This window comes from Stegodyphus dumicola, chromosome 5 (genome assembly GCF_044657685.1).
Source record: "Stegodyphus dumicola isolate Sdum_Otavi_A_Nest chromosome 5, ASM4465768v1".
NCBI lineage: Eukaryota > Metazoa > Arthropoda > Arachnida > Araneae > Eresidae > Stegodyphus > Stegodyphus dumicola.
The window spans coordinates 20,986,746-21,010,704 of record NC_140772.1 but is presented as its reverse complement, the minus strand read 5'-3'; the positions used below and the strand labels follow the sequence as shown (position 1 = coordinate 21,010,704).

Here is a 23,959-nt window from a genome sequence, read left to right as displayed (position 1 = left end):
CATTAGAAGACTGTTATTAGAAATATGTAAAAAAATAGTGAGATATCTTTATACAACATAATAAGTTTGCTGTCTGGCTGAGACTGGGAATCAATCATAAGTTTCAATCATTAATGGCCTTTTTAATAAAAGTTTGTTTTCCTGGCATTGCTCACAAAAGCAGTTGTACAGTTCAATATCATTACATGTAATGTTTTTGTATTTTGTTGAACATTCTTTCAACATTCTGTCACGTCCGTGCCCAGTACTCAAATGAGTTTTCATGAAATATGGAAAATAACTCAGCATCCATGACTTAATACTGTATAGTACCAATGCTTTTTTTCAACAGGATAAATGAATGTATTTTTGTTTTCCACAAATATCACATCCTAGCGATTAAGCAGCGAGTAGGCCTGTTATTCATTCTTAGTAGTCATTTTGGCCTTTTTAACGTCATTTATTAACTTCTGGTAAGTAGTTTGGTTCTTTGAAATGAATCAGATATGTATTTCATACTTTGCCGATTTGTAATTTGGCATTCTACAGGAAATGTGTGAAATATGAATCGTTTCATACATTGATGGCTAGTTTTAGGCATTATATAAAATGCCGGATTTCATACTTTGCCAGTAACATATATATCACCATCTAGAGAGTATCAACTCTTTGGGTGTGTGAAGCATGACAAATAAACAGTACTCTTAAAATTCAAACCACATATTTTCCAGCTGGGAATTAGGTATGCTAATGACTTACACAACAAGAATATGTATAAGGCAAATAAATAATGATTGCCTTCCTGAGTGCACCCAGTATGTTTAATTAAGTTCTGGCTGGACAATCCATTCACTGAGTATTCTTCCTTTGAAAATATTCATCCACCAGATGAACCCTAGTTCACAGTTGATATCCATAAAAAGGAACTAAGAGCTCTCCGTGTCCCTGAAAGAGTGCATATAGGGGTCTAAGATATCTTATTTATAACTAAGCAGCCAGAGAGCCTCTATCAAACAAAGTTTGATCATCTAACATGATGCTTATCCAGACTTAATGGTTATTTCTCTTGATATTGAAGGAATGTTACCAGGTAGTAGTTTCTCTCTAGGTGCAAGTACATCGTGAATCAATTCTTAGGATGAATATAATCCCCTTATTGAAGAAAACTTTGACTTCTGCATCATGCCAGCTGGCTTTCTTGAGTAACAGGAACGAATACATCAGATTTTCAAGAAAAGCTCTTTCTCGTGAAATATTTGGTAAACACAGCCCTTGAACTAAGGTTCCAGTGGCAGCACAGTTCATGAGAGAGCTGTGTGCTGCAACAGATCTCTGGCTCCTGGCTTAAAGTGCCAGATAGTGATCTTCATTGGGCATCTTGTCTCTTGAATACTTCTGTGCAGATCTTTCGCATATAGATCTGGTCTTCTGTAACTACAATACAAAGTCTGAAATCTGGACGTCCATTATCCGGAATGATCTAAAATACGGACCTCAAAACCACCAATAATGTTTTTCTTGTAGGCTTTCTGCATGCTCATTTGATTCCCCCCTTCCCCCCTTTATGCACAATAAAACATCTGGAGAGTCCCGATTCTTAATTTCACTTCGACACTAAATGAAATACCTTGTTAAGAAACAATCATTTTAGCGTAAATTTATGCGATCAGTAATTTCGCTTCATTGCTGCATATCTGCTTGGCACATATCTCAAACTGAAACATTCCACATAGATACATCGTTGATCTGACACCAACTGGCAAATGATTATTTATTATACTTTCCTTTCATCACCGCAAAAAAGGAAGTATTGTTATCGCGGAAAGTTTCAGGCATCATATTTCAATGCAAATATCCATTTACACTGCTAACGAATGCAATTGAACGATGTTTTTGCTTGGCATCTGTACATAAGGACAGAATAAAGGATTCTTTTCCCCAAAAAAAATTGTAAAACTAATTTAAAATGAATTCTGAAGAGAATGTTTCATGGCGTCTGTGCGTACATACGTATGTATCTCGCATAACTCAAAAACGAGTAGCTTCAGAACGTTGAAATTTTGTATATAGGACTGCTATAGCATGTAGATGTGCACCTCATATTTTGGCTGCAATCAGCCGCACCAAACGTATATAAATATATATATATATATCTACTCTGTTACCCGGCTCAGTGACCTCAGTTTCTTTACTCTTATTATGTTTGTAAATTGTGCATTTTTTGCTTTAAAAATCATTGAATTATGTTGTTCTTATCTTCCGGTTAAGGTTTTTATGTCTTTAGTAAATCTGCATGCAATATTTTTAGAATTATCAACAATTTAAAAGCTGTTTAAGTGCAGTTAAGCCTAATGTTTAAATAACATGGCGGACATGTTTGTATACATTTGAAACAGCAGAATAGTAGATTTGTTGCCAATTTAGAGAGACTAAGCTTTGCAACAACAAAGGTAGCGGTTTCATTTATTATTGCGAATTAAATCATGCTTAATCCTTTCTCGAAGTTTTTCAAGGAAATAAGTGTTTAAGATTTTCTTCATAATTTTTAATACAGATATTTTGAGTTTTTATGTATTTTTGCCTTGTCGCGAAGTGAGAACTGAATTAATTGAATGAGAAATACTAAATTGTCTGTGAAAAACTGTTTCTTTTTTGTTTTGTTTACTTAATTTCTTTTATACATCATTCTAGATTTATTATAGTATTTGAATAAAACATGTGGCAACGATCAGATAATTCTTCAAATGATATAAATTTCGTGCATTCTGAGTTAATATGAACGAAATATAATGCTGTTAATTGAACCTAGTGCCAGAGTATCGCTATGGTAAACAAATATAGTAAATTTTAAAGAGTTCATATATTCTATTGTGATTTATGCGTTATCGACGAAGTAGATTTAATTCAATCCAATAAGTTTAAATGAAATGCAAGAAAAAGTGCGTATTATTTAAGATTCCGTATAAGGAAGTATCATATGGTACGCATCAAATTTTTTTAAGTTAGTGATTGAATAACAAAGGAGTATGATAACCTATTATGTTGACATTATGCTTGGCGATGATTACAGATTTAAGTTAAATGCACTAAAATATGTTGACGAGGAAAAATTTAACAAAAAGTTCTTTCCATATGGAACAAAAAGTTCTTTCCATATTCTTTCCATAGTTTATTTCCAAATAGATTTTGTTTATGATGCTGATAGACCCAAAGATTACATTTAGGGCTATTTGAATTAAGAATAACTAATTTGTTATTCACATAAACCCAGAACCAGCACCAGAGCTCGTAAGACGGCACCGGATTGCAGAATTTAGGACCCACAGAGACTGCATCAGATGGTAAGATATCTAGCACTAGCCCTCAATAAAGTTTAAGTATATGTGGGAATTTATTTATTCAGAACTCTGATAAGCATTAAGCATGGCAAGAAATAGACATAAGTATAATAAATAACTAATACAATTCAAGCTTAATTGTCTCAGTGCACGATAGAAGCAAGATAAAATTTAACAGAACAACTTGTCATTAGTCGCTAAGCTCATGATGCATAGCTAAATATGCATAGTGAATGATAACTAAATTTGATGATGATAACCATGAATTTTAAAGGATTTTGGATATCGCAAAACAAAGGTGAGATTTTCCAATTAACGGATTTTGTAAAGAAATGTGGAGAAGGGATAATAAATGAAGATGATATAAAAGAAGTTTTTCATTGTGATGACAGTGCTTCTCAATCACCAATCAGTTAACGAATGGTGAAATCTGTAGTATGGTTCTAGATGCAGAAAATACCACTGCCAATAGTGAAGAAAGTGACAGAGAAGTTACTGAAAGTGAAAAAAATTCAATTGACAAGCTAGTTGGAATTCTCGACACAGCAGTTACAGGACTTCAAAAATGTAACTAAACAAGAGATTATGTCTGTCTATAGAATTAAAGAGAAAGTATTAGCTCGAAAATCAAAGCAACTTGAATAACTTACATTGAAAGAAATGTTTAATAAGGTAAACAAATAAATATTAAGCTTTGTTTTTTTGTAAATATTGATACTCTTTAGATCATAAATATTTCATTATTTCATAAATCATGATTTCATATTTTTAATTTTATAATTTCTACATGCCATCTTACTAGATTTAAACTGATGATCTAATATCTGGAATCGCCAAAGTCCCAACAAGTCCGGATTTCGGACTTTGTTCTGTACTAGTTTTTCACATCATTGTTTTCATTTAAATGTTGTTGGCTACTCATTTTGCTATGTTGCATGTGAATTTTAACTAATTTTTGCAAAAAAGCTGTTACAGATTAATTAAAAGACTACTGCTTATATGTCCCATTTTGATGCAGTTGATGTTACATTATTGCTGACTCATACCATTCATTTTCATAACATATGAGAAACCTCACTTCACAATGAATGCAGTAAGACAGTACACGTGAACTCTGCAAAGTTGTTTCTTTAACTGAAACTATACAAGAGGCTTTGTGAACACCAGCTGCTCTCATCTGCTGTGTAGAGTCACATTACTTTTGTTTTCAAACTTCATATTTTATTATTTATTTGAGGTTTTTGCAATTTTTTATTTTATTCCCTCGATATTTTACATTTAAAGTTATGATAACAATTTAAATCTGAATCTTCAGTTAAATTATTTAGAGATTTCCTGACACTATGAATTAAATATATTAATTTTTGTTCTAGGAATATTGAAGCTAGATATTGCACCATGTCCTGATGAACCCAAATACTGCTTGACACCAGAACTGGCACGACTGCATCCTTATCCAGATGAAAAGGGGAGACCAACCAAGGAGATTTTAGAACTTCCTGTTAAAGAAATTTATGCTCCTCATTATTCATATCGTAATATTCTCTTTTTATACCCTAGAGATGTCAATTTTACAAATCGTCCTGGCTCTGCTCGAAATATAACATGCAAAATACAATATATGTCAAGTGAAGAACTACATAGTGCAATGCCAGTGAGTTATTATTTATTTGCTTGTAATGAATCATAAGAATTAAAATATTGTTATATTTCTGTCTTCATTTTAAGATAATCATTGTGTTTTAGTAATCTATTTTAATTTAATTATTAGGTAATATTCGGAAAATCAAGCTGCCCAGAGTTTTTAACTGAGGCTTATACTTCAATTACATATCATAGCAGGTGATTTTTTTGAGAAATTTCATATATTTCATAGCATCTATCAAGCAAAAATATAGATTATTAAATCACTTTTCGGAGCACTAAATTCTCGTTTTGGTAATCCAGGAAATTCGAGTCTGGTAATCTATTAAATATGTCTAGTATGGGGTTTCTTAAACTTTTTCCCGTCACAACCCCCTTTTATCACTGAGAATTTTTCACGACCCCCAGGACCCCATAATATTTACAAACATTTTGTGGGACCCCATAAGTATTGCTCAGATCCGACACATGTGTGAGTGAAACTGCCAATTTTTTCACTTGTACTGTAATATACTATTGCAGTTTTAAGTTGTTAACTTTAATTTCTAATTTTGAGACATAGAACAATGTGAAAATTTTAAATAATTAACAGACGAAATGACAGAGTCACGTGCAAAGCAAGGAAAATGAACGTTTATATTATAAAAAGAATGCGTCGAACCATTTTCATTTTGTTCTTTGTCTGTATTGCCTTATCTTTATCTATTTTCAGATACATTGTGTAAAAATATTTGGTAATTGTAAAATTATTATAATAAGTTAAAGAAATATCAAAACTGCTAAAATTTTTGGCACCCCCCTGATGCAGGTCCTGCGACACTAGTTGGGGTTGCGACCCATACTTTAAGAAACCCTGGTCTAATATATTCGTAATACTTTTAATATTTATATGTGGCTATGTATAAATGTTAATATCCATTCTTTATGCTTTTGATGTCTGTGTGTATGTATAGGACATAGTTATCAAAGAAATGAATTTTGTAGCAAGCTTAATATGTATGATATATAATTATTCATTTATTTTCAGATTTCCAGATTTTTATGATGAAATAAAAATTAAACTGCCAGCTGTTTTTACAGAGCAGCACCATCTTCTTTTCACATTTTATCATATAAGTTGCCAGAAAAAAGTGGAACAGAATCCTACTGAGACTCCTATAGGATATACAGTATGTTTTAAAAAAAAGTTTTGAAAGTCTGACTAGTTTTAGATTATTTCAAAGGCCGAGTTTTGTAAATGCTTATGTAATTATAACTAGAATCTTTTGAAAAGATATGTGGTTTTATTTTCACACATTTCCATAGAATACAAGCTTTCTTTGTGTGTATAATTCACATTATGTTCTTAATTTCTTTGTGCTTTTTAAATATCATGAGAGGAAACAAATATTAAGTTTTGAAATTGCATGAAACTTTAATTTTGTCATTAATTATGGAATTTTCATCTTTTCCTGAAATGAAAAATGATTTTAGCACTTTTTAATGGGGAAAACAGTACTTCACTGTCAGTTGCAATAAAATTAAAAGGAACTAGTAAGAAGTTTATATGTGTAATTGTAAATATGAATAAACTGAAAACTTCATCAGTTGTTCAATTAAAGAAAATGTGTGCATTGTTTTACTTAAAATAATAAAGAAAAGTAATAAGTTAAAAAAAAGCTTAATCATTAGAAATTCATTATTCATTTGGTTATTCAAAATATAGTTTTTTGAATCCTTAAGCTCTATTGAATAATTCTGCATTCATTATGCAGTGAAATAATTAAATTCTGTATTGAAATGGAAAGTACTCTGGTGGACAATTGCTAAGGACAGATGACAGTTGTAGTGATAGCAACCACAAAATGGAAGACAGTAAAATGTAGAAATTAGTGTAAGTGCGTGATACAGTAAGATATATTGTGCGTATGCAAATTTTGGATTGTTTAAATTGCTTGTCACATGATGCACTGATAAAAGGGATAAAGCTTTTGATCTTTGGTGTTCAAAAGCAAAATTTAATGAGAAATAATCAGTTAACAAACTTGCAGTTTTCAGTACGTCTTCCTGACATCACATAAACGATTTTACGCATGGCCATATTATTTGCAACATTGAAGAAGGGCAAAAAATAGCAGATGTTGCTAGGCAGTTTGATGTCAACCACAATGTTATTTTGAGGCTTTGGAAATTATTTCAAACAAATGGAATGTGAAGCAAATGTCATTGGAGAGGTCATGTTCACAGTGTGACACCTGAAGTGAAGATAGATATATCGTGCTATCGATAAAAAGAACCATCACATCATAGCTATTGCGTTAGCAAATCAGTTACTTTGTACTACTGGCAAGCGAATCTCCTGAAAAACTGTAACCATGCATTTACCCACTATCCTGTTGTGTGCATTAAATTGTCCAGACATAAAACATACTGCCCATTTGCAGTGGTATCACAAGCATTGTAACTGGACTCAGTAGAACTGGACTTGTGGACTATTTCCAAATGTCTATTTCAGGCTCAGTGTGTTACCTGATTATACATGCCAACTGGTCTGATGTGAAAGTGGTACTACCTATCATCCAGAAAATATCCAGGAAAGGACTAGTATCTGAGATGCAGTATTATGGTATGGGTCAACACTATGATAAATTTTTTTAGCTGCATGCCTCTACATGTGGTTGCAGCTGGACTATGACTGGCCAATGATGCATTAAGGTTGTTCTGCTGCCTCATGTTCATATGTTCCATGGTGCTGTCAGTGATAAACTAGTTTTCATGGATGACAACGCAACATGTCATCAAACAGTTGCTATCCAGGAGTGTCTAGGGAGTGAGGATATTCAATGCCTCATATGGCCAGCATGTTCTCCAGATCTGAATCCCACTGAAAATGTTTGGGATGCTTTGGAGAGAAGTCTTGCTGGTCGACAATGCCCTCCAATAACCAAGTACACCCTCATCCATGCACTGACAGAGGAATGGGATAAATTACCTCAACAGCTGATTGATAATGTTGTGCAAAATATGACACAAAATGGAATCTTACAGTGTCCTCCATGGTTTCCATATCCTGAATCGATGTCTTACGTCAGGATGCCTGCGGATGGTAATTGCATTTTTTTTTACTTTTATATATTCAGCACAAAATGACCATTTTGTTCCTTGAACACTATTAAAAACCTTCTGGATTTTAGAGCACAATTAATTATCTTTATGTCCTAGTATTATAGCATTATTTTATTTCACTTGGCATCCAACCACACTTACTTTTTTATGCACTGTATAGCAGTTTTTGATCCATCCTTAGCTATTGTCCACCTTCAGCTGAATTTTTTTAATTTGAAACTATGGCAGGTTTGTATTCTAAATGTTAGTAAGGTTTCATTGTTTTGAAATTTCTAATAATTTTAAAACAGTATAAATGAATACTATTACATTACTACTATCATTAAATTTATAGTGTTTATTATTATTCTAAACCTTAATATTTTTTTCTAATCAATGGGTTTTAATTTTTTCTTTCAGTGGCTTCCTTTATTTCGAGATGGCAGATTGCAAACTGGTGATTTTAATTTGCCAGTTATGATGGAGAACCCACCACCCAGTTATTCCTTTCTTACACCTTTTGTTAGTATGATATTTTTAGAATTCTGTAAATATGATAGTTAAATTTTATTCCTATATCATTTTTCACAAAAAATAGTTTGAAGATTCTGTGTCAAACTTAGTTAGGATTTTAGATTGAAGACTTTTAAACATCATAAATAACTGTTTAGTTATTTATGAAAATGCTGGCATTTTTTTTAAAGTTTTTTTTTTCCCTTAGATTCAAATTCCAAACACAAAATGGGTTGATAATCATAAAGGGATCTTTAACATTACTCTTCATGCAGTATCATCTGTCTTTCCTAAAGTAAGTAAAATTACATTTAATAGTATTTTATGATGCTGTAAATTGGGGAGGAGAAAGTTAAGCAAATATATGTTTTTAAGTAAGATAAAATAAGTTGTACTATCTGATACTCATTTATATATATATATGGTATAAATCAAACTGGTTTTAATAAGGAATACATTAAAAAGTCCAGGATTCAGACTGGCTGAGACTTTTGCGATTGTGAATTTGGGAATTTTCCAGATATTGGATTACCAGTTAAAATCTAATAAGATGGCATGTACAGATCATAAAATTAAAAATATAGAATACTTGTTTATGAAATACTGAAGCATTTATGACCTTAAGGGAATCAAAGTTTAAAGAAAAAAAAGCTCAATACATATTTGTTTGAAAGCATTTCTTTCAGTGTAATTTAAGTTGCTTCCTTTTTGTTGTTGCTAATATGTTTTCTTTAATTCCATAGATAGACATAATCTTTTGTCCACTTGCAAAGTTACTTAGTTCAAATCCTGTAATTGCTGTGTCGAGAATTCCTATTAAATTGTCAGTCAAATTTTTTTCATTTTTGACAACATCTTTATCTCTCTTGTCACTATTGGTAGTGATATTTTCTGGATTTAGAACCAGTGTACAGATTTCTTTGTCTGTGAGTTGATTGATGATTGGAGCATTGTCATTGCAATGGAAAACTTATATCATTTTCATTTATTACTACTTCTCCACAAATTCCATTTCACTTTTTACTTGTGATATCTAAAAATCTTCAAATTCATGACTATCATCATAAAACCTTATACTACATAGCACTTGCTGTATAGTATTGGTGATGTATCATGAGATTGACAACTAAAAGAATGTTGTTCTGCTGAATTTTTTCTTTCTGTCACATTTTAAGGAACTTAAGTCTAAATTAATATATTAGTTTAATTATTTATTTCATTTGAATCCATTTACTGTGTATTCTTAAGGCTTATCTGAGTCCTGAATAAATAAATGCCTACATATAATCAAGGCTTATTTGGATCACAAATCTGTTATTCGTAATTCAAAGAATGCTAAATTTACAAAACATATTTTTTTTTTATATCAAAAGAAATTACTGTTAAATTTTCTATTTATCAACTCATTTAACACTTCCCAGTCCAGTTGGTTAAAGTATATAATCATAGCCAAGCATAATGTCAGCACAAAAGTTTGCCATCCTGTTTGTTACTCAATTACTAATTTTATTTATTTTTTATTTATTTATTTATTTTATTTTATTTTATTTTTTATTTTTATACATATATACATATATATATTTTTTATTTTATTTTTTATTTATTTATTTATTTTTAAAGTCTTCTAGACGTTGCTTCATGATTCATTTGTCAATTTGCTATGTGTTGATAGTCATGTGGTGATGAAGGCAACAAATAATAAAAAATTATTTTCCAGTTTGGCATAAGGAATATAAGTTATTCAAGTAAATGTAAAAATTAGTGTTTTGTTTTGAGATTTATATGACACAAAAAGCAGCTGTGGAACCAAATTATTGATCATGCGCATTTGTGCTAATAAATAAATGTATTTCATCAGCTTGGAGTTATTTTATTAAATGTCAAAGGGAAATTAAGATTCTGAACTCTGCACATATTTTATTATGAAAAAATATCAAATGCACATGTGTAAAGCCTTAAACTTACAAAAAATTTCAAAAAGAAAAGCTGCTGGTAGTCCAAAAAGTCACACATGTGGTACACCGTTGTCTTCAGAATATTTATAAAAAGCATTACAAATAGATAAATTAAGAAAAGTAACAGTTTCTTAATAAACTTTTAGAGTAGATTGATTAAGTAAAAAATTTAATAAGATAAAAATTTAAAAAAAGTTATAATTAAATTGATTTAGTAAATAATTTGATCTGTTCATTAAACACTTTATTAATGTGTAGTTTCAGTAAAACATTTAATTGTGAATTATTTTCTAAGGTCTGGATTTTTATTTACCTGTGTGAAAATCAGTCTAACCTAAATTAATGCTAGATTGAAAAGGAAATATATTTTATGCTTCTTTTTACACAAAAAAAAATTTTACACATAATTGCTTTTATAATTTTTTCCCTTTTTAGAAAGTTATATAGAAAGTATAAAAATTCTTATGAAGGAAAGGAGTAATAAATTTGAAAAAGTTATCATGAAATCATAATTTAATTTTATATTAGTTATTTTGCTTTGGATTGAATTTTAAATCCAAATTGATTTAATAAATAGTTAAACTGTTCATTATAAACAGTTTATTAATGTGTAGTTTCAGTAAAACATTTAATTGTGAACTATTTTCTAAGGTCTGAATTTTTATTTACCTGTGTGAGAATCATTTATACACATAAAAAAAAAAAAAAAAAAAAAAAAAAAAACATAATTGCTTTTATAATTTTTCCCCTTTTCAGAAAGTTATGTAAAAAGTATTAAATTCTTATAAAGGAAAAAATAATAAATTTGAAAAAGTTATCATGAAAACATAATTTAATTTTATATTAGTTCCTTTGCTTTTGATTAAATTTTAAATCCAAAGCATTGTTCATAAATTGTTCATTTTATATCATAAAATGCATTAACTGCATATTGATGAACATTTGCTGCAAATGTTCTAAGGAAAGTAGTATTGGTTTATATGTTGGAATATTTTTTTATTTTTAGGGGTAAAAAAACAGAAAATTAGGGATAATTCAATTCAAAAGCTTTATTTTGTAACTATGATTTCAGAGTTTACTTTTTGTGAGAAAATATATTTGTTTAATTGCCAAAAATTTTGTGTTTTATTTCTTCAATGTAAGGATCCAGCTGTCGACCGTTTCCTGAGTATATGCCGAATGATTGAAGAAGGATCCATGCCTGCAAAAATTGGAGAAAATTCTTTGGAGCATGAAATAAAAAACACTGTGCTAGAAATAACTAATGCTCATGATACTTCATTGGAATCATTAGTAAATTTTTTACCCATGATTCTTAACAAACTTATTTATTTACTTGTCCGACCACCAGTAGTTGCTGGTCAGTCAGTAAACATCGGTCAAGCAGCATTTGAAGCTGTAGCAATGGTTGTGAATGCTGTAACTGTAAGTATAGTTTTATTCATCTTAAATTAATATAGCAGTACATTATATTTTACTACTTTTTATAAATAGAATTATTTTTAACACATTCGTTGTCAAAGCTGAAATGATGAGTCTATTCACATGCACCAAGATCCTATATGCATTTTTTATGCTTTCAAGTTATCTTCTGTTGTTTTATTATTTAAATATAGTTATTATTATATCACTTTTAGTAGTAAATAAATTCACACGAATATACTTGTGGTTAATATATGATGTATTATTTATACACATACAATATGTTATTTTCCATTAGTTTTATACAAGTCACTGAACAAGAATTTGAACAAACCATTTATACCATTTCTCAAGTAAATAATGTCCCTTTCCCCTAATAAATGGATTTGAGTTCTAGACATATAGCTATTGTATTTACATTTTTAGAAATATTTGATACATTTTAACTTGAAAGTGTATTATTTAATCCCATTTGCTATGGCAATACTCTTACCCAGTGATTTAGGTAAGGCAGTCGATAATGAGTTATGTCATAACTGGCAAATAAACTCAATTAGCTAACTACAAGTATTCTCATAGATGCAGTGAATGTGTTAAAGCTAACTTTTAATCTGAGTTCATCTATTTATTTTTCAGTATGTTACTTATATGTATATATTTCACCTCTATGATGATACAGATTTTATGAACAAAATTGGTTTAATTTATAATAGTGCATTTATATATATATATATGTAATATAAAAAATATGAAAGTAAACTTCTAAATTTAATTCACTATAACCTCTTTTATTTTCTATTTCATTTGCGAACTTCATCTATCTGTCCTAAAAATAGCGCTTAAGTCTAAACTGCGTCATTCAAATTAATCATGCAATCTTGCATAACCCTTAATGCAGATGCCTCTCGACCAATCACCAAATTGCAAACCAAAACTTTTCTCTTCGTGTCCTTCCATCTTGCATAACTACGCACTTCAGCTTTGCTCTCTTCTTTGCTAAGATGTAATTTCACTGGCTAGCTTTTTATCTCAACTATATCAAAAATATAAATCTTCTGTGGTAAGGCAGGACTAGAGTGCCAAGTAATTGTGGCCACAAGCATCAATTGGAAATAAAAATGAAATTAAAATCGCTTCGACTGCCAAGTTGACATTATTGTCATACTACGCAATCAAAATTCTTCTTCAATTTGGATCTAAGCACACATCGACACTGCTCCGGCTTTTGCATGTGTTTTTAATATTACATATATATATATATATAATTTGCTTTAAATAAGGAAGTTTGACTAATTCATAAGCTGGGATTTTAACATGATTTTTAAGAGAATAACTTTTAAATAAGTCTGAATAGAAAAACTGAAATTGTAAATATAGTTCGATGTTAGGTTTGTGCCATAAACAGAGTGAGTCAGAAATATGACTATGTATTTGATTGCGTAGTGCTATGGTTATGGCAAATAAAATCATAATCATTTTGATTATGATCATGATTTCATTGCATGATTATAATTTCCCCCATTATAACTATGTTTTTGATTATGGCAAATGAAATAGTGCCTTTGTAAAATGAGGTCTTCAGAGTCTGATGGAAGATATACAAAAGTATCAACCGGACTCTCTTTCTTGCATCCCCCCCTCCCCGTGTATTGTTAACAAAACCATCTGCAATCATTAACAATATTTCTGCATCTGTTCTGCTGTAAGTCCTTCCAGGTGATTTCCTTTCTGGATGTTTTCCACAATAAGCAACTCTATTCTCTACTTTCCCGCAGTCAGTGGCAAAAATGCTATGTTAATTGCCAGTTTACTAGTTTCACAACCTCATGCTCATCTTACCAATTTCATGGACTCATGATCATTTTTGTTTGCACTCACCCTCACTGCAACTATAATTTGCTGCATATTTACCAGCAACATACAGTTGCAGTGAATTATTGTCTTGGTTAATGATGTAAGCTCAAGCTGCTCTCAAGCTTGTGCTTACATCATTAACCAAGCTGCATGTGACTGCTTTCAAGTTTAATATATCATATAGTACCATTTTATAGAAACATACTATATTTATTTCAAGCATATAGCTATATTGGTGATTCACTCTGTTTAATGTGTCCTTGCGTTGATCCTTTTGTTTGATTGCATTGATGAAACCTAGAAATAATCAAAATATGAGATAAAGATGTATTTTGGTGCCTAAATTCGTTTTTTACTTTGAGAGACCTTTAGTAGGGAAGAGTTTCTTTTAAAAATTTGTTGAGAATTTTATCAGGGCTAAAAGGTTTTTAAGGAAGCATCTAAAATATGCTAACTGTAATTTTTTCTTATTCTAATATCATTAAAGAATAGTTCTGGCTAAGTTCATCATTATCAAAAGCATTAGATCTTTTTGGAACCATCTCACTTTACGAGTGGAAAAATTCTAAAAAGCATTTTATAGGCTGAAATCATAATAAAGTCTTTTGTTTTGTTTTGTTTGTTTGTTTGTTTTGTTGCTTATTAAAAAAAACTCATTAAGAGTAGTTTGAATAGTGCTTGCCTTTTTCTTATGCATCCAGCGGAGAATGAAAATCATTTTCTATCATTTGGCTAATTGTTTTCTTTTTAAGTTTAAATTTTTAATAATTTCACTCTTTATACTTGAAGCCTTTTGAAATAGAGCTTTTAAATAAGAAATCATTTTTCTTGAGACATCAGTATTTTTTTCTACTGAATCATTTTCCTCCTTTATGTCAGTAACCTAGCATATATTAAGTGTATCTTATAATACAACTGTATGAGAAGTTTCAAAATTTAAAATCAGACTTTACTTGTTTGCAGAATTGCAGTTTCTTTCAATAGAAAACTATTGGCGAAGATCATTTATTACAAATTTAATAATGTAGATATCTTATAATGTTGACTATTACAAATTATATAACTTAATAATGCATCTAATATAAATATAATATCTTATATTTTTGAAAATACTGATTTTAAAGGTCAGTTTCTTAATTGCTTCCCTCATCTTATAACTGGAAGCAAATAATGGCAAGTCCTAAACTTATCTGATGGATAGTGTATAACACCTTTCCAAAAGTAGAGTAGAGTCCACTGTATCTTATCTACAATTATTAGACATTCCATTTTATTTGATGTGCTATAGAAACCTAACTTACTGAATTTTTTTTTTTTATTTTCCTAGAATAAATTTGGAAATTGAACCATACGAATTAGTTTGTTTTTTACAAAATTGTATGCTAAACTTAAGCATATACATCATTATTCCCACAAACAACTATCATATTATATTTCTTTCTTCAATACATTTTCTATACTCTAGTTTGTGTATAATGTTGGGCCTCTTATTATTTTCTAGTGAAATAGTTTTCTTATTATATTGGAAAAAGATATAAAATTACACATTTTAACATGTATTAATTATAACTTTTATTATGTCAAACTTGTAATAAACTATTTGCTGTTCATTTAGTATGTTTTAATGATTGGTCTTTCTTAATTTCATTTTGTCTGATCAACATTCAATTCTGCTCATGTTTTAATGATTATTCTTTCTTAATTTCATTTTGTCTGATCAACATTCAATCCTGCTCATGGCCAGTAATCAGAACTGTTCTGTACATGGCAGTTACAAGAACAAAAATAGATCTTTTTCTTAATGCATATTTAATGTAAGAGTTTCAAAAGAATATAGTAAAGTTAAATTAAATTTAAATAGTTTAATTAACTTTTTATGAAAAGAGAATGTTAATTTTTGCTTTTTATAAAAAGAGAATGTTTGTTAAATTTAATGTAAGAGTATATTCTTCTTGTAACATTATTATACTTTCATAATTTTTGCAAAAACTGAGAAAAATTAGGAATGTGATTAATTATTTTACAGCAAACAGTGCAGCATATTAAAAACCTAAGGGATATAATAAGTATCAAATAGTTTCTTGTACAGTATTTTATAAACATTTCTGAAACAAAATTTCTTATTTTTAGACAGGATTGGAATATCAGAATGATCGGCATAACAGGAACAGTTTACTTGTGACGTATCTTTCATATCAGTGTGTTGTTCCTCATCATGCTTCATCTGTATATGGATCCACAACAAGTGAATCAAATCCTCTTAGTCTTGGATATGGAACTTTAGGCAGAAACATATCTACACCCCTTCATGTTAGTATGGAGTTTTTATTTTTAAAAATGGGCACTATGTTAGATGGAAAACACATATTGAGTCTAAGCCACATGTTAACAAAAGCTAATGTAAAAATATTTTAAATAAAGCTTTATTTATTTATTTATTTTTAGATATTAACTCATAAAGCATTAAATAGTTTAGTAAAAATGTAAATATGGAGATTTTACCTTTGTTTTAAAATTAGTGGCATTAATTTTTGTCCTTTTCTGTGTACATATTTTCATGAACACAATTGTTAAACATTGAAAAGGAAAAAATACTTTGATATTCATGTATATTAATATACTTTTGATTTTTTATGTTTGCATAATGAATATCAATAAACTTTAAATGATCTTAGATTAAAAATGCATAATTATTTGAATTAGGATGATTTGTAAGAGTACAGAATTTTTTATGTTATAGAGTTAACAAAATTATTAATAGAATGCAGTACTAAAATGTAAAGTCATATTTAAACAATTATATATTGAATATGTGTATAATAATGAAAAGGATTTTTTTTTTTTTTTTTTTTTTTTTGATAGTTTCATTTTGGAAGAAGGTCTTAAAGTCACTAAAATATTAAGCAGCATAGTTTTATCAGGTGAGGAATGACATTTGAACTACTTCAAGCATAGTTGGGCAGCTGAAACAAAATTTTTTTAAGTATAGCTGCTTAGACCAGTGTTTCTCAACCTTTTGTGCCCCATGCACTCCTTTCACCACTGCTAAACGATCACACCCTCTTTCCCAAACTTGAAAAACACATATATATTGGGTTGGCAAGAAAGTAGTTTTGGTTTGCACAAATAGATAGATTATGTTTGGTTTGTTAATCTTATATTTTTTTTTCTTTTGAGATTTAGCAGCTGACACTTTTAGGTTGCTATAGAAACAAATTCTATGTATTTTTGTTTGCAGCTGTTAGTTTACTGTAAATTTTAACATGAAATGCAAAAATATATATTTTCAACATATTTTACTTTTTTAATTTCATAAAGGCAAGAAAGTGGTTGAGGCTTACAAAGAAATATATAAAGTTTATAGTGTTGATTGCTTAATAGAAAACATTTGTCAGAATTGGTTTAAAATATTTCATTCTGGAGATCTTTCTCTTGAAGTTGACCAGCATTCTGGCCAACCTTGTGAAGTTGATGTTGATAAAATTAGAGACATAATTGAATCAAATCATCATATAAATATGCAAGAGATTGCAAAAAGATTAAATGTATTACACACATCATTTGAAAATTACATAAGGTGTCTTGGACTCATTGAGAAGCTCGATATTTGGGTTCTGCATCAATTGAACGAAATTCACATAACACAAAAATTCAATATTTGGGATATTCATTTCAAATGTAATACAATCGACCCTTTTTTTTTGATGAATTATCACTTGTGAGGAAAAATGGATCATCTACAATAACATTAATCAAAAAAAGGTTGTGGTCCAAGCGTGATGAATCAGCACAAATCATATTGTTAAATAGGAAATTTGCATGGGACCTTTTAATGTTAAATACAACTTGTAGTAATATAAAATGGTGTACTACTGTAATCGAGTACTGACTATTAGCTAAGTCCAAATTACTAAAATTAATCATGCGGTCGGCAAGCATAATTAGGGAAGAAACCCTGATAAGTGGTTCGTATAGCTTATAGTAGAATAGAAGCATTTTTTATAGTAATAGATAGTAATAGAAGTATTTTGTATCTGCACCTGGGATCTGCCGCTGGAAATGGCTTTGTTAAAAATCAAGTTCCCTGCTATTTTCATGAAAAAAAAAAAAATCCTTATTCCATAGTAATACATAAAATTTCAAACCAGCATAGCATACTATTCAAATAACACAAAACTTGCATAGTCATTCAAACTGCATTCTTATTTGTTAATTCTCTTCTACTTCATGTTAAATTACATTAATACTTGTATTTCAAAAAATTCACGAACACTAATCTCGAATGAACACAAATTTAAAAAAAAAATAAAATTCTCTAACCTTTTGATCTCTTGATTAATTGAGACCTTATACATTACTAAATTCCTGATATTCATTACATTAGTACTTGTATTTCAAAAAAATATAACAAACACTTCTCTCGAATGAACTCATTAAGGGAGAATAAGAATCTCTAAAATGATAAGAGAAACAGGGCTCCTGAAAGTCCTTTGATTAATTAGGCAATGAAAATAAATTCTTAAGGAGTGACTTAGCTGTAGAGTACTGGAATAGTCCGATGCTCGAGTTCGCAGATGTCACTAATGGTGTCACTGCCATCCTGATCCAAGATTCCCTTGAAGAATGGCAAGAGGCGGTCAGCTTCCGGGGTTTTTCTCCTTCTAGTGTTCAGTGGCGAGTCATCAAGGGGAAGGCACCTCCTGTTGACACATCTTCTTCCATCAATCCTCAGTTAGCGGGGAGCAGATTGTCAGAGAGGTTCGTAGAGATCACTCAAAAAATGTCATCGTAGCGGGGCAAGGATGAGGCAAATACATAATCCTTTACAGCAGACAAATCACATCGACAATGCAAGCCCTTAGAATAGCAGAGTGTAGAAGGAAAATATCGTCGCAGACAGGAACATCACAGGCAAGAATGTACAAAATCCTCTATGTGATTCCGCAGCCAGATAGCACTTTCAAAGGTGCCAGCCGCAAACGCAGAAAAATCCACATCCCAGAAAGAGCGAACACTCCAATTTTCTCTCCTAAATACCGACAAGCATTATTTTCCAGACTTGGTAAAACTCGCCCCTCAGAAGCTTCCAAAATCCAATCTTTGTTTTCCGAAACCGGTCAAGCTATGAAACTTTGGCGATTCTTTCGGAACCGGTTCGCCAAAGTCCTGACCTCTTCCCAACCTTTCCATTAACCTTCCTGTTTACAAGTATACTTTATCCCTTCGGCTATACTCTGAGCAAAGACCTAGCTTCTAGAATCCTGTGAAACATTCCCTGAGTACAGGAAAAAGAAAACAAAATGGCGCAAAGGAAACAAATATCAGGTGGTCCTGTTTCTATACATTAAATCAAACTAACATTTCACAATTAATTCACTACAGTTCATAAAATTCTTCACTTTCTATTAGAAAATTTTACATAAATTTTATTTGAAGCACTGGTTTACAGAATGAATCCCAATATATTAAGAATTAAGCGAGAATAAAAGAATAATTAATCTCCTTATAATAAAAATAGACGAATAAATGTTTCTTTCTAGAGAAAAAGAAATTAAATGTAATATCTAACTAATTCAGCAGAATACAGAAATTATTTAATTCGTAAAATCCCGAATTTTTCTACACAACAATATCGAAAGCCTAAATTGCATCAGAACATATCATGCTGTCAATTAGGTACGATTACAAATGTGCCGTGTCTTTTGAGCTACTTCCAGGCAACTAAGTGATCAACTCAGATGGTTACTGCCAATAACTTATGAAATTAGAGAAAGCAATCAAAGAGAATTAGCAAATCACAAAGGAGCTATGTTCCATCAAGACAATATGAGGCCTTACACATCTTTAGCACTACGTACGAAATTAAGGGAGATTAATTGGGAAGTGATGTTGCATCCCCCATATAAGCCCTGATCTTGCATTATGGAATTATCATTTATTTTAAAAGTCTACAGAGCTCCTTAAATGGTAAAAATTTTAGTAATAATGATGACCATAAATCACACTTGTTGAGTTTTTTGCCGATAAAGACCAGAAGTTCTATGAGCACGGAATCACAAAGTTACCAGAAGATGGCAAAAGGTCACTGAACAGAATGCAAGATATTTGACTAATTAAAGTTTATTTTTTGTATAGAAGAAAAATGAGTTTTATTTCATACTAATAAAATGAAATTACACTCTTTCCAATCTAATATTTATTTAAATTTAGATTTTTTACTCTATTTTATAATTAAGAAAAAGTATAAAAGTATTGATGAATACCAAAATTTGAATAAATATATTTTTTATATTCATAAACTAAAACTAAATACTTAGTTAAATAAAAAGCTGACAGCTCTTCCCCTCCCGTTGAAAACTCCTGCCGTGAACAATTCAATCTTAGAAATAAAACTCATGAGGCTATAAGTAGATATATTAAATTCTTCTTTTTCATGTTATTTTCTTTTCATTCATAATTTTTTGTACACTAAAATGAATTTAGAAGGGAAATTAGAGGTGTGTAAAGATAGAACTACATTTGTTTACCTGTTACCCAGGTTACTTGTTATATTTTATGTTTCATTTACTTGTAATATTTTGGGCAATGAAAAACATGTCATGCATTCACTGTACTTATTAATCATTCAGTTTCATGATAACATAAATAGTGTCATAAATTAATATTTTGTTAAGGATCAAAACCTAAGAGTTAATTTATGGAAATGGAAATTTTTCATGGTTGATTTATAATTTTTTAATTTATCGGTGGAAAGGCAGATACTTTTGTTAACAAAAAAGGAAGAATTCATAAAACATGTGATTTTAAGTTTTGCTTCTAATTCAAATTTTAGATTTTGAATGTAAACTCTGAACATTTTCACATTAAAGTATGTACATCTATACTTTTTGCATGTGATATGCTGAAATAGGGAGCTTAAATTGCATTAAAATGCACTTGTTTAGTTAAGTTTCCTATTATTAGTTCCAAATATTAAGTTTAAAAAAGTTTCACTTTGTTGTTTAAATACAGATTGCCCAGTTGAAAAATAAAAAAATGATAATAAACTACATAATTAAAAGTGATTCTGAGTAGATCCTTACATATAGTATATGTATGAATATATATCTTTATTTTAAAAACATATTAATAATTTAGTAGAGGTAGATTAAACCATCCCAGGAAGATGCTAAAATTGTATAAAGAGCCTATAACATTTTAAAATTATGAAACAAATTAAAAATAATTTCTCACTATGTTTGAATTTTTTGTACAATTTATTTAATTCAATTATTATTTAATTTATTTTTTATAATTTATTTAATTCAATTATATTAAACTAATAATACATTATAGATTATTTTTATTTTTAAGTTCCATATCAACTTCTCAAGGGGTAATAATCTGAAACATCAAAACCTGAACACATATATATTTAATATACATATAGATAGATATATACATATAGCTATATGTATGTGTGTGTGATAAAAAAAAAGAGAAAAAAATGTAGCAGTGTTGTTAGGCAGAGAACATAGATCCATACTGAAGAGGAAGATATACTGATGACATAGATACAGTACAAAATCCGTAATCCAGACTCGTCGGGACTTCGGCGATTCTGGATTATAGATCATCAATTTAAATCTGGTAAGATGGCATGCAAAAATTATACAATTAAAAATATGAAACTGTAATTTATGAAATAAAGAGCAATTGTGATCTAAAGAGTATCAAAATTTAAAAAAAAAAAAAGCTTAATATTTATTTGTTTACTTTATTAAACATTTCTTTCAATGTAAGCTGTTTAAGTTGCTTCGTTTTTTGTGCTAATACTTTCTCTTTAATTCTATAAACAGGCATAATTTCTTGTTCAGTTACAAAGTTTCAGTGTTCAAGTCCTGTAATTGCTGTGTCGAGAATACCAACTAACTTGCCAATCGAAATTTTTTCGTTTTCAATAACCTCTCTGTCACTTTCTATTGGAAGCACGCTTTACATGCATGCGTAGCAGATGTGCACATTAAACGCGCATGCGTAAGTTTGTGGCTTGCTTTACATGCATGCGTAGAAGATGTGCACATTAAACGTGCATGCGTAAGTTTGTGGCTTTGAGGTCCAGATTAAAGACCATTCCGGATAATGGATGTCCAGATTATGGACTTTGTACTGTACTTGGTACTTAGAATGTAGAATTTGCAATGACTAAGAAACTTGGCAGTCAAGGCAGTTTTAATTCCAGTTTTATTTAAAGTCACATTTAGAGCTATTGGTTCTCTAATCTTGCCCATTTTCAGAACAATTACATTTTTAATACAATTGTGACAGGAACAGAGCACAGTGAAATAACATCCAAACAGCATCAGAATTACTAGCAAAATGCCTTTATCCAATATGGCAGCTTACCAAAGCAAGGTTGGTTTTGGTTTACATTAGAAAGGTTTCAGTTCTCAGAATTTAGGTTCTGAAATTACTATGTCATCAGCATTACACAAGCTCTGGCATAGATTAATCTAGAAAAGACACAGTCCAGAAATGTTATTCTTATTTTTAGAATAAAAAGGAAATAACCAAATTAAAAATGAGGAATTAAGAAGCTGTTATTAAATTAAATTATAAAGCTGACTTACACGTATATAGAAAGAGGGAGAGATAAATAGCTAAATGTATAAAGATATGCATGTAAAATTTAAAAAAAAAATGCAACAAAATTATTAAACGTAATTAGAACCAATTGTCAGTAGATCTCTAAATTCATAATTTTTAAGTAAACACATCCCCTCTTCAAGGATATGCTTTGCACCAATGCGTTTTGCTCTACAGTATGTTACAGCACTCTTTCCCTGCAGTGTCTTTGCACTGTAAAATCCTTCCCCAATCGCTGCTCAGGATTGAAACAAAGACTTTTCGAGTTTATAAATACAATTGTAGTTCGTATGCATTACTTTTTCACCTGCTGGCTCATCTAGGAAAGTCATGTCTCTTAATTAAGCTTCTTTTTCTGTTATCTAAAATGTAAACTGTGTTGCAGAATTGTGGGGCATGCTTAGCATCCCCAGTATTGTACCAATTTATGCAGAAATGTATTTTAAAAGAATTGTTCCTGTTCGAAATAAAAATGCTGTTTTAATGGTCGAGCCACTTTTGGTGTTCCCACCAGTCATATCAACGCAGCGTTTTTATTTGCCATGACTCAAAAAGTGATTGGTGTCATCTTCTCTAGTCAGCTCTGCTAAATTCTGTCAACGTACCTAGACTGCGAGCCTCTAAAATATCATATATAGAGAGAGACTAAAGGGGGAAAACTCATTACATATTTGTATAAGTGTTCCAAAAATAAAGAGTGCTGTTCCTGTAATTATTTATTTTTACTCTTTATATTAAAGTTTAAATCAATACAAATGGTAATATTTGCTTGTGAAAATGGCACAAGAACTATATAATCACAAACAATTATAAAGTATCTACCATTTATGATCTGAATTTTTTGTTTATGATGCGTAAAATTTTAATGCTTTTTTCAGAAGTCATGTTATGGTCGAAGCAATAGCAATCCAGATATTGTGTCCTATGCCGATTCTGATGGTGAAGTCAGTTCCATTCTTTGTCGAGGATTGGACCGAACTGCAAGTATGAGAGCTGCTGCTGCTATGCAAGATAATGTACTGTGTGCTATATCAATGTCACAACCACGCAAAGTTCTCCATGAAGAAATAGCTTTACAATGTGTTGTATCAAATGGATCTGCTAGAGAACTCATGCTGTCAAATTCCTGGTTTTTCTTTGATTTGATCATAAGAAGCATGATTGAACAGTTAGCAGCAACAAATCGACTTGATATGCCACGGAAAATGAGATTTTGTGCTCAGTTTTTTGATGACATTACTACACTGGTATGACAATGATTTAAATATATTTAAATTTCAGACTTTGTTTCATAATCTTTAAGGTAAAAATGTAACTGTGGTCTCCCAAATTTGTCTGAAGTAGAAAAATTTATTTACTGTATGAATCATCAGTATCAATCTTGTAATCATGCATGAGTTGAAGTAACATACATAGATCTTAGCTGTAAAAAATATTTTTAGTGGTATACCACTTATCCAAAAACTGTTAATACAATTTTTGTTTCTTTTCTCATATAATGCAACTTTAAGTTACACTTTATAGAATTCAAGATTTTTGCAGACC

The 23,959-nt window shown here is 30.2% G+C and overlaps 1 protein-coding gene across 1 annotated transcript in view; it reads left to right on the top strand.

Moving 5' to 3' along the window:
- Zir (dedicator of cytokinesis) overlaps window positions 1–23,959 on the top strand; it is a 108,710-nt gene that overhangs the window by 33,735 nt on the left and 51,016 nt on the right. The window contains exons 14-21 of the mRNA XM_085816491.1: window positions 4,691–4,971; window positions 5,089–5,159; window positions 5,989–6,130; window positions 8,466–8,567; window positions 8,767–8,853; window positions 11,657–11,938; window positions 15,920–16,099; window positions 23,293–23,661. Of these exons, the coding sequence (XP_085672617.1) occupies window positions 4,691–4,971; window positions 5,089–5,159; window positions 5,989–6,130; window positions 8,466–8,567; window positions 8,767–8,853; window positions 11,657–11,938; window positions 15,920–16,099; window positions 23,293–23,661 (1,514 nt within the window). The remainder of the gene's footprint in view (window positions 1–4,690; window positions 4,972–5,088; window positions 5,160–5,988; window positions 6,131–8,465; window positions 8,568–8,766; window positions 8,854–11,656; window positions 11,939–15,919; window positions 16,100–23,292; window positions 23,662–23,959) is intronic.